Source organism: Montipora foliosa, chromosome 5, assembly GCF_036669935.1.
Source record: "Montipora foliosa isolate CH-2021 chromosome 5, ASM3666993v2, whole genome shotgun sequence".
Taxonomy (NCBI): Eukaryota; Metazoa; Cnidaria; class Anthozoa; order Scleractinia; family Acroporidae; genus Montipora; species Montipora foliosa.
The window spans coordinates 19,438,822-19,451,321 of NC_090873.1; the positions used below are offsets into that span (position 1 = coordinate 19,438,822).

Consider the following 12,500-nt stretch of genomic DNA (forward strand, 5'->3'; position numbering starts at 1 on the left):
GCTTTAAACTTTATTACCTCCGCAAGTTTTGTTTTAAATTAAACGATCGCGGACCTGACATTGCAGATCGTATGGAAACCAGGTTAATCTCAGCAAGTTGTCGCGTAAATAAATAGCACAAAGTTTCCAATGAAGAATGAAGATTTGATTGTACGTTTCACAAATTTTGTTGATCAATTGAAGGTTTTACTTTTCTTAATTTGTACAGGGTTTGAATCAAGCGTCAGTTCGTAAAAATTGCCCTGTAATTCGAAGATGGTGGCTGTCAAGTTTACATGTAAAATTGTGATAAATATTTGCATAACCGCAAAACCATTGGAGCGTGTAATTTGCGTCTATCAACAAACTCGAACAGCAAGCGCTGGAGACATCACAGGCGAAGCCGTACACGCATGAAAATAACAAACTTAAGGCTCGTTTACACAGAGCGATTTTATCGCGCGACAAGAGCTGCGATCGAACGGCGATTTTACGGCGACAGCAAATCGCGCGTGTGAACAGCCGACGAATGACGGTATGCAAATTTCAACCGTGAAACAAACATCGAGTTGTGCGTAAAAAACATTGAATTCCTTTTGACTGAAGGGCCTAAAGCGATGGGGTTGTTTTGTACGCTTTAATAATTGTGGACTCAAAACAATTTTGTTGTGTGAAGATTTCGGATAGACAAAGCGTGTTACAGTTGTTGGTTTTCCTGACATTCCATCACGTGTCGGGTAGTCTGAATTTTAATATGCCGACTCGAGACAAACGAAAACAAATGTTGATTTAAACGACAACTGTACTACATGTATATCTCTCCCGTTGCCAAACTGCTTACGATTCACATTTTCGTGTTTCCTGAGAGCAAAGTTAACAGTCTAATTATGTATGTCGACTTTTCAGTCTACAACGACTAGACGCTTTTACGTCTGATAAAATGCGTGTTTGTTATGCGTCTGGGGCTTTCACAAACAAATCCAAAAGGCCAATTAAGAGCGCGCGCGATCCTCTAGTTGATGTACTTACAGACTTTTTTAACTCGCGCGCGACGCGATTCCTGTAGCGCGCGACGCGATTCCTTTAGCGCGCGACGCGATTCCTGTAGCGCGCGACGCGAATCGCGCGCGAGGGTGGTAACTTACATTTGAGCGGTACTGTACATGACTTTTTCTTTCAATTGCTGTGGGGATTTATGACTTTTCACATCGGCTTCTAGTTTGGATCATTTTTCCCCTGCATCAGTCATCATGACCACTTTGATTAAATCCAGTTCCTGAGAAGACCTGAGTCCCAGTAATCCTGGTTGATTTGTGTCTACTATGTTGAACATCAGCTCTTTTTCTGCATTTGCTTTGTAGTTCACGGGCAGTTTTGCCCTGCCAAGAACTGCGAGCTAACGTCTTCAGAGTAGCTGAGTAGTTTGTGTGTACATGGATCAATGCATGGGTTGCTTCCAATTTATCATCTTGAGTTCTCTGACAGGTAAGATGTTGACTTGAGATCCTTTTTCTAGCTTAAGTCTTTTAACATGTCCTTGCATTGTACTGGCAACATGACAAAACTTCAACCTTGCTGGTAATGGCTCCAACAAACAGGTTTGTGTTGCATTGATGTTCTTTGGTTTCTTCTTCAAGCCCATGAAGTTTCTTTTGTGACCTTCACATGCTTTGGAAATGATGCTGCCTCTGGCAATTGAGGCATGTCTTTCCATATGCAGGGCATTCTCTCACGCCATATCTTGTTCCGCAATTCCTGCGGTTTTTCCTCCTTGCCATTATACCATGTACTGATGAGTTGCTTTCCATTTTTTGAAGTTGCTCTTCTGTCCTTTCCACCAATAGAGCTTTTTCAAGGGTCAGTTCTTGTACTCTGAGCAATCTTTCCCTCGTCATGCAATTTTTACACCAAGCACAATTCGATCTGTGATGAGAGTTTCTTGGTGAACTACCAGATTCACAGGTTTGACTCAATTTTCTAAGTACAGTAACATATTGGTCAATAGTTTTGCTGCTCTATTGAGCCCTTAAGAATAACTTGTACATGTATCTTTTGTAACTAACATTCTTCTTTGGTTCTCAGTGTTCTTCAAATTTCTGTAATACCTTGTCAATCTTTGTGTCATCACCTTCTGCTTCCCAAGTTATCTTGTTGAAAACAGCAATTATAGCATCATTGCCGATGACTGTTAGCAGTGTGGCCACTCTAGACGCACTTTCTTTCTTGTTTATTCTTGTGGCAAATATTTGTAAGGTTCTGTTTGAACTTCCAATTTTTGGAGATATTACTGCTTAAATCAAGTACTGTATTTCTGGTAGTGCAAGGCCATGCGTAGCCATTTCTTGTGAGTTTGCTTCTTGGCTTGTTGTACAGTAGGTATGTTTTCTTGTGGCATGTGCTCAGATCTTTGGTATAAAATTTCACAATCAGAATGGCAGAATTTATGGTGCATGGTTCACTTCTGACGCCATGTTATAATCTTGTTATTTTAGGTCGATGTAAGCAGATAAAACACGGAATGATACTATGAAAACCACCGATCTGTGGAGTGGGCCCAAAGTACTGAGTTGCTGCACCGCCCACTTTCATTCAACATTTTGATGAAATTCCTTTCCAATGGGCTTAAGGTGTACTTATGGAAAAAAAAAATGTGCATTTATCTCTGTTTTCTTTGACAATTGCAGAAAAACTTCCCACAAAGAAACCTGTGGTGAAGTCTCCCCCTTTCTGATAATGTCTTGTATAATCTTCTTTCTCAAGTCTTTGCCGAGAGCTTTTCCACGATTGTAGAGCCTTCAAAATGCACTCAGTTATGCTAATACATATACATCTTAAGAATTTGAACTATTTACAAGCAAAAGTGGGCGGGGCCAAGACACAAAAATTCTTGCCCATTCCATGGATCGGTGGTTTTCGTAGTACAATCCATCATAGCTTCCAGACCCAGCGCAGTGTGCATATCCTAACAAATACTACTGCTGATCATTATACACTACTGGGTTCCAAGAATGGTATTCTGACACAAATCTGCAAACACTGCATTATATTGACTTCCTTGTTGGCACGTAGCCGCAGCTACAACTAGTTCTTGATGGAGATCTCTTTTGTTTCATAAAGCTGCTTATTGGTGGTTTGCAAACTTGCATTTCCCAAGCCTAAAATTTCAAGTTCTATGAACACATGCAGATGTGGATCAGTCCTTTTTTACTCAATAATTATAGCACTTGAGTGTATCAAATCCTTTGTGCTCAATAAGGACAACTTACAGTATCACTCATTGATTTTTATGTAGTCACTTGAGATTACACTGTATGTAGGTTGCTTCATTTTATACCTGCTACTGACCAACTTGTCCTTTAAGTGAAGCAGAGGAGACTTTTGTTTTCCACATTCCTGAATTTCAGACTTGACTTTTAAACAGTGCAACAATGCATCTTTATAACCACATCTGGCCATTAACCCATTGACCCCCTGGGAGACTGAGACTTAATAGATTTTACTCTGCCTAATTCCAGACGATTTTAGCTGTTATTGTCGGGGGCAGTTCAAGGGGACATGTAGTTGAAAGGGGATATTTTGAGGATGAGGGGGAGATTTTGAGTGGATGTGGAGGTTTTGAACCCATTGACTCTTGAACCTCCCCTGGCATTCACAAATAAAACCACCTGGTGTTAGACAGAGTCATGCAAATCTATTAACTTGTTCCACTCCTTGGAGTCAATGGGTTAATCACATTGCTTTTAGCCTCATCTGTTCTCTCCCTACAATAATAATAATTATTGGCACAATCTTGGATGTGAAACCACTATACCAGTAATTGCAAGGTAGTACTGTGATCTACTTTCTCTTGAAATGCAAGCTACGGGCCGTCACTCGTGTACTGCAGTTGTTCTCAATTATACACATGTAGGTACAAGATTAATGGCTTCTTAAATTTTTATTTCTTTCATTAACTCACAGCAAAAGCCTTCGAAAAGAAATACCCATCAAAACATATCGTGATCTCACTGCAACAGAAGAACAGGCCATTACAGATGATCTTAAGGTAATTTAAAAAAAAAAAGTTTTTCCATTTATTTATATTAACTAACATTCAACATTATTTTACTAACAAAATTTCTTACTTAAATTTCAATACATTAATTAACAAATAACTGCCACAATTGCATACACTATTTACTCAAAACTAATCGTACTACATGTACGACATAGAAAAGACGTCATGCAGTACGGTAAATCTTAAGATGTGCTAAACACAGTCTTCAGTGGCCAAGAAATAGAGGGCTTAAAGGAAGCGTGCTAAAAATGGAGATACAGTAATTAAATCACAATGTTCACATAATTATAGTCTTCAAGAGATTCCCATTTTTTGGCGTCTCGATGCACTGTTTAATTGAATGTCATACTTTGAATTCAGGAAATTCAGGTATTGCAAAAGACAGGGAAAATTTGTTTTGTTTTAGCAACCCATAAATTATAATTTTTTTTATTATAATGATAATATCACACTAAAAGGAAATAGTACATACCGGTCGGTAGTGAAGTGCAAACTTTGAAGTATCTGGCCTCATACCCAAGACAGTGGTGTTAGTCAAAGAAAAGTCTTCTGGTATTAATAGACAAGCCTTCCTCAACCATTCGATTACATAATTTGCACCAAAAAGATTGTCTTATCACATGACCAGAAAAGGTGAATTAATGTTCCGGGAGTTTTTGTGCAAAAGGTAAAATTAGCCTTTTCTCTTAACCTGATTTTAAATGAGAAAGTGTTTGACTTGGTACTTGTCTATGTAGAAATTTAAAATAAAGGTTGATATTTTAAGTTAATTAAGTGCTCTTGGGGCATCATCTAGCCAAGCAGTAGGCAGAATTCCAGTTTATTCTATTATGATATCACCTACAAGGTTCACAGTCAGTGATCCATTTCTTCTGGCTGATGTCCACAGTTATGCATAACAAGTAAAAAAATTAAATTAACTTCTTGTGAATGTTCTCCTGATACTTCATGTACACACAATTATTCCAAGCTCTGCAGGAGGTCAAACTTTGACTTTCTCAGGCTGTCAGTTCTTAGCGGATGGCAACACAGGTGGCAAAACCTTCATGCATTGTGGCGAATCCTCCCATGCAAAAGTGGAGCTCTTAAGAGATTTTTATTCAGTTCAGGGGAAACTTAAATTTTAATTTTAGCAGCAGTCAATACTTATTAAATTTTGCATTCAATGTTATTTGTGTTTCGTTGCTTGTGTAGTCCGTAAACTTTGCAGAGCTTATAATCAACTTTCACAAAATAAAAATTTTTCCTGTATAATTATATGATTGTGTACTGAGCAAACTGGTAATTTTTGAATGCTAAGGAATGGATGGATAGTATCAATGAGGCAGATAAATCCCTAAAGAAGCAGGGGATGACCAGTGCTTTGGGAAATGATGATCTCCCTCCGATAAGATCAGCTGGTAATGAAGATGTGCCCTTAACCAAGGTTAGAACCACATGTGGTGTTAAACTTCTCAAAAAATAGCTAAAATTGTTTTTATTTTTAGCCTTTCAGTGTTGTGTGACAATATTAAATTTAACTTTGAGGCATGTCAAATTTTTTTTTCAGAAAAACAACACTGATGGAAAGAAGGAAAAAACAGTGTTACCACGTGGTTATCATGAATGGGACAAGTATATACAAATAATTTTTTTTCTTTAGATGTGTTACCTTGGAGGCAATTAAGGGTTCAATTTTTGCCTTATAAATGTAGCAGATATGCTATTCTAACATTTAACTTCTATCATTTGGGATACAAGGACAGTTTTTATGTTACAGTATAATTATTTACAAGGGCATCATAGCTGAGTTGTTACAGAACTGGGTTGTACATGCACTTTAATTGTCATTGTCATCTGGCTCGAGTTGTTCTTAGGATTGTCTGCATTCATTTAAAATCCTGAGCTGTGTTTATAGATATACTAGTCTTCCTTTGGAAAATTATTTAATAGCACTTTTACATGTAACCTCGTAAAATTAGTGTCTCTTGGTGTAGCAAACATAATTTTGCCATTTTCTCAAGGCCTTTAAATCTTACCTTTAAAACACCAAACCAAAAAAGCTGGTCCAATTTAAAATGTATGCTCCTGTTTAAGGTTTGATCCAGAGAAGGAGATCGAATCATTGGACAAACAAGAGGAAGAGGAAAGGAAGCGCAAGCAGGAACAAGTGAAAGTGATCACTGAGAATGCGATTCCTTCAAGTTTAGAATTGAAAGGTTGAAACAATAGCAATTCCACTTATTTCTAATTTGCTAACATTCTCCATGATTATTTGTAGCCTCCAGATCTAAGTACACAGTATTCCTTTACATTTATTGTAAGCCTCTACTTTTGTTTTTTGTCCTTGGTTCCCCTGATTATTATTTTGTTGCAACTATATCTGCACTTACTCTGCTATTGCCTCCTTGAAGTTTCTCCCTATCACTAACAGTGTCTTTTCGTTGTGCTTCCCTTTCCTTTCTACTTAATTTTCTTCTCTTTTTACCAATCCCACTTGCTTGTACCCACCCCTCCTTCTCAGTCACCCAGTAACTTTTACTTTTTCCCATCACCCCATTGTATTCTCTCCTTTTTTATCACTGCTAAGCTTTCACAACCTATAGCTCTATTGTATGCACTCTTCCTTCTCATAACCTCTGTACTCATCATCCACGGTAGCCCTAATTGTTTTTGCCATTCTTTTGTTCTTGTCTTCCTTGCTCATGTGAAATAACCACTTCTAATAAAATAAATAAATAACTTTATTTAACGAGGGAAAACACTTTACAGTTTTAGATAGAGAAACCTGAGGCCCTCACCTAAATTATAACAAGGAAAAGTTACAATGAATAAAGAATGTGTATATAATAAATACAAAAATAATCACAATAATTAAAATACACCTGTAATTAAGATATTTGAAAATGGTCAATATTAGCATACCCCTCCTTGACGTACTCAATATAAGTATTTGCGTTTGAAAGAGTTGACACTTTCGCTGGATCTTATTTTCACAGTTAAGGAATTCCATAATAAGATTAATCATATTAAAAAGGTTTTACCCCCTTCTGTTTTCCTGTTGTACTTGGGGCAGCATAGTGTTACAGTGTATGTGCCCATAACGCGAGGATCTTACTGATGTGCCACTGACAAGGACTAACTTATTGCGTAGCTTGTGGCTTGTGCCAGTATGTCTCCTTTGGTCGGGGGAGTCTATCTTTGTACGCAGTCTAGTTCTTTGTCAGTGTTTAGCCTGAACCGGTTGTTTCGTGACCATTCTTCGAGTTCTAAAATACTTCGACATAGTCTGGAACATAATCCAAAGGTATCCATGTAAGGCAAGCACGAACACAGAGTCGTGTCATCTGCGAAAATGTCTATGGTAGTGGGCTTTTATACTGCCTCAGGGAGATCGTTTATATACATTTAGAAACAGAAGCGGAGAAAGGACGGATCCTTGTGGTACTCCGTGTGTCAGGGTTTGGGGCAAGGATTGTACACTCCGGATAACCGTGCACTGCGTTCGGTTCTGTAGAAATGAACCCATTAGGTCTAGACTGTTGTCATCTAGACCATAGATGCGCAGTTTCTCAGTGAGTAGGTCGCAGTTAACAAGATAGAATGCCTTCTGGAAATCGGCCAGAAGTAAACCATTTATACAGTTTTCATCTATAATTATTTAGCAGCATGTGGTCGACGATTTCTTTCAAGGCTGTCTGCATCAAGTGGTATTTTCTAAAGGCAGACTGTAGTGAGTACAGTAAATTATTATCTTTAAGGAAAGCAGAAAGTGAGTTGTGCAAATGTCTCAAATATCTTTGAGAGTACAGGGAGGACTGAGATCGGCCAGTACTTATTTTTGTCAGACTTGCTGTTTTGCTTATGTATGGGCGTCACCCTAGCCTCCTTTCCATGCTGTCGGGAAAGTGCCCTGAGCAATACAAATGTATGTAAGTTTGGCGAGTGATAGCGTTTTTGCTGGAGCTGCTATCTTCAGTATGCAGGCACTCACATCATCCACACCAGTCGCTTTACCTGACGGGATAGCCTCAGTTAGGTTTCTGGTCTGGGTTGATGTGATAGTTGGAAAAGCAAGTTTGGCATCTGAGGTGTTGCGATTGCTGACAAAAAGTTCCAGGGTCTTTGAATTATACTGAGTGGCCGTTTTGTCTACTGAACTTTCAGCTAAGCCCGTGAAATGTTTGTTAAACACTTCAGCAATTGTAACATCATCCTCGATTCGCGTGGTCCTGTTTTCTTCTAATTAGGTCACACCTACCGGAAAGGTCTTTGAGTGTGGACCAAACTTTTTTTGGATTCTTTTCGTTTTCCCTGAAGGATTTATGAAAGAAGTTCTTCTTGGCACTTTTAATTGCCTTGGTGACTTTATTTTTGGTGCTCTTCAGGGCTGACCAGTCATCGGGGGCAGTTGACTGTTTTGCCTTTTTAAGATGGTCACGTTTTTTCATGAGCTGTAGGATCACGGGTGATAGCCACTTGCAATGGGTTTTGTATCGTCTCCGATACGTTTCCGTTTGATTGTTGCATTTGCATCAATGGCATCATTAAGGAGAGAATACCAGCCATTTACAGTGTCATCTACTTCATCGAACGCAAAAATTGCGTTCCATGGGGCCTCATACAATGCCTTTATAAACTTTTCGTGATTTAAGCATTTGAGGTTCCGATAGGTGATATATTTGTGGTTCTTTGTTTTGTCAGGAGAACAATGTTTGTTTAAACGCACAGCTAGCACCGGAAGGTGGTCAGAAATGCAAATATATGGGCATTCGATGTTTACAATCCTGTCCGGTTTGTTACTCCAGATATGATCAAGGCATGATTTACTAATGGGACGCGTAGCAGACAATACAAGTTGTTTAAAATTAGAATCCCTTAATTCTTTGACCAGTCGATGGCTATTAAATTCTTTCTGGAGGTAATCCAAGTTCATGTCTCCCAGTAGAATTGTCTCCATATTTAGTAAATAAGTGCGTTGGATATTTTCAGCCAGTCTGTGGTCATATTCTGCCTTCAAACTTGGGGAACGATAAATACCTGCCATAAGCAGCGGCCATTTAGATTTGAAGGGACAGACTTCGAACCAGAGGACTTTGAGGTCAAAATCTTCGAGGTCAGTACGATGCGAAAATTTATGGTCGTTGTTGATGTACACAATGATTCCTCTGCCACTACCTGTTTGACGGTCTTTTCTCAGAAGATAGAATCTGGGAATAATTATTGTACAACTCTTCAGGCATCTTATTAGAGAAAAAGGTCTCGGTAATCACCAGGATGTCAAGATTTTTCCTGCCGTCTATGCATTTTTATTTCATCAAACTCAATCTCTGTTAGATAGTTCACGTTCCATTGACCGAATCGAAGACCTTTGGTGGGGAGCTTAAAGGCGTCGTTTCTTGTCCGGTTAATTGTCGTTGGTCCTGGATTTGGAGAAATATCACCACAAGTGAGTAGGCAAAGAGAGACGTTAAGTTCAGCCATCAGTGTTATAGTTTCAGGTACTTGAGCAGGACTCTTGCTTGTTTTGTTCTCGGGATGTTCGCTGTCTTGGTCTAAGCAAATCTCTTGAAGTTTGAGACAAACACCTCGTAATTTGCCTTGGAGGTCATGCTGCTGACATATAAAGCAATTATGTCAGTCCTATGGGTATTTAGCTGGGTATTTTCAGTATCGGGAGGATGGAAAGGCCTCAGCATGAAGACAGCAATAATAAAAACGACGAGCTCTTTGAGAGCGTGACTGGCCGTCATGTTGCAAGGGGATTCTCTGAAACCCTGAAACTTCCCTGTATCTAAACGTATTGTCACCCCATCTGTCCTTTTTTTTGCACCTTGCACCTTTTATTTTCTGTTCTTCTCATGGCCCCTTAGTTTTCCTTTCTGGAGTCCTTTTTTCCCAACTGGGTCCAATCATTATGATGTTTCTTTGTTAAATACAGGTAAAAGTGAAACAGAACGCCAAATCCTGGCTATCAGGGAAAAAGAGAAAGGCAATGAAGCCTTTCAAAGTGGGAATTATTCAGAAGCATTGTTGTACTACTGTCGAAGCATTGGTCTTAATCCTAAAGTTACAGCAGTGTACAACAACAGAGCTCTAACAGGTACTTGTTAAAAGAAGACAATCTACATGTTTGTCAGGCTTTTTTTTTAATTTTTTACTTTGTGTCATTGTGCAAGAGGTGTGAGGGGCGTTACTAAACACAGGAACGGAAGGGAACGGAACGGAAAGGACGGCATATACCGGAATAAACCGGAATAATTATGCTGGAATGAGGTGGAATGAGGCAGAATAACACTGGAATGAAACAAAATGAAGAAGAATGGTACCGGAATATGCTGGAACAAGCGGGAATGGTGGAATGAGGCGGAATAACACCCAAATAAAGTGGAATATATATATGTAGCAGAATGAACCTGAAAATGCCAAAATTTGGTGTTTTAGTTAGCGCCGACTTAGTTTTTGTTGTTTCAGTCAGCTTTCGTTGTGTCACGTGATTCCCTAAGGGAATTGCATGTGTTTTTGCCTTTTGTAACATTTGGAGCACCTCGATCACGGAAAAAATTAATTTTGATGGGTATATCCGTTGCTAAATGACTAATTACGGTATTTGTTGTGGAAGTAATACAGTAACTACCATTTGCGTCCATCCTTGAAGCGTGACGAATTTTGAGCAAAGTTTTACTTTTCAAACGTTAACGGTTTGTCCGGTTATGTGTCACTTTTGACCAATGAAACATTGGCAGTTATGTCATGAAATTGACATCGTTTTTGGCAGCATAACAGCATGTTTTGTTCAAGTGCTGTTAAAGTTTTCAAGTTTTCCATGAGAGCATTCCGGTGTTGCTTGACTGTCCTGAAGATGTCTCTGCTCATTTTGCAAAGGAGACGAAAGAAATTAAAGTTAACAAGTTTGGAAGGAGGTAAATTACCGTCCAGGACTCACTTTAGGTAAAGATTTCAAATGCTCCATGAAACATGGAAGAGCGTGTGCGCAGATTATGTCCTAGATGCAAAAATATTTCCTCCTCGATCTTTCTAGTTTCACTTCTGTTTCTTGCATTTTTTTCTTGTAGTTGCTGAATCACGTATCTTTTCTGTTCTAATCTTTCTTCGCTTCTCAGTAATGATGTACCTTATAAGTGAAGTGTTTTCATTGCATGAATCCTTTTTTCTTCGGTCTCTCTAGTTTTTTCCTGTTCATTATAATTGCAAAGAAAGTCACTTTTCAGACAAGCCCGGGCCTTGGGACAGTCTGAAGTAGAGCTACATGGATCAGTCCTTTCAACGGGTTTGGTTTTCACCCTAGTTGACAACCCCTCAAACATTTTATTGTATCGTTACCTGTAATTGAGAAATATCCGTTTCTTCCATACGTTTTGAGGAAGAAACTGCAATTCTGAGGCACATGGGATTGTTGTTCAACACGACATGCTCACCTTCGTCATTTTGGTGAAGTATAACAATTTCCATATATCGTGCTTGGAAACTCACAGGAAATAGATGTTTACAACTCTTCAAGACTCAAGGCAGATTTATAAATATCTCGGCTCTCACGGAAAACCTGAAAACTTCAAGAGTATGTGAACAAAACATGCTGATATGCCGCCAAAAACGTTCATGACATAACTGCCAATGTTTCATTGGTCAAAAGTGACAAAACCGGACAAACCATTACATTTGAAAAGTTATATTTACATGAAGAATTGTGAGAACATAATTATCTTGACTTGTTCCAAGCATTGTTAGTTCCCCTTTAATGTGAACGGTTTTTTTTTCCGTCAATCTCTCTATTCTGCACACTCATTCATTATTTTACAGTCTAGAATGATAAAAAATTACGTTTTGTACCCTTGTGATTCTGGTCCACGCTTATCAGCTGGACTCTGGTGTTCTTCTGGTTTATTCTGCCTTCTTCTGTTGTCATTCCGCCTCGTTCCAGTATATTCCGGTACCATTCTTGTTTATTCCGTCTCATTCCGGTGTCATTCGGTTTTATTCCAGAGTCATTCCGCCTTGTTCTGGCATATTCCGGTATATTCCGTTCCATCCCAGTGTTTAGCCACGCCCTATTACTTCGACAGCAAATAATATTATTGTTCATTTAGCGATGGATATACCTGTCAAATTGTTCTCATGACTGACGTGCTCCAATTGTTACAATTAAAGGCAAAAACACATGCAATGTGTTCCTGTGGTTATTAACTCCACAGTTAATGGGTCAATTATTTCTAATTTGCAACCTACCGGTACGCTGTACTTGAGGTGTGTGAGGACAAAAGTATTAAAATAAAAGCTAATGCGGAGCCATATGCAGAATGCAATCATGTTACCTAACAATGAAATGATTTTATCTAAAAATGTATTTCAAGATTATTAATTCTACATTTTAGTTGATTCAGATAAAATGTGATTGATTTTTAATCTTTTAGAGATAAAACTTGCAAAATTTGAAGAGGCAGTTGATGACTGTAACAGAGTTATA

General features: G+C 38.6%; 1 protein-coding gene across 5 annotated transcripts in view; it reads left to right on the forward strand.

Annotated features, from left to right (window-relative positions):
• The window catches only part of LOC138003728 (sperm-associated antigen 1-like), a 49,139-nt gene that overhangs the window by 6,979 nt on the left and 29,660 nt on the right, over positions 1–12,500 (forward strand). For 2 of the 5 annotated variants that reach the window (XM_068849943.1, XM_068849944.1), the window contains exons 4-9: positions 3,940–4,024; positions 5,337–5,462; positions 5,586–5,650; positions 6,113–6,234; positions 9,957–10,118; positions 12,448–12,500. The exon at positions 12,448–12,500 is cut by the window's right edge and continues 25 nt beyond it. In XM_068849943.1, coding sequence (XP_068706044.1) covers positions 3,940–4,024; positions 5,337–5,462; positions 5,586–5,650; positions 6,113–6,234; positions 9,957–10,118; positions 12,448–12,500 — 613 coding nt within the window. Of the gene's footprint in view, positions 1–319; positions 515–1,340; positions 1,465–3,939; positions 4,025–5,336; positions 5,463–5,585; positions 5,651–6,112; positions 6,235–9,956; positions 10,119–12,447 lie in introns of those variants that run through there. The other 3 variants (XM_068849946.1, XM_068849945.1, XM_068849947.1) reach the window with 3 other exon arrangements.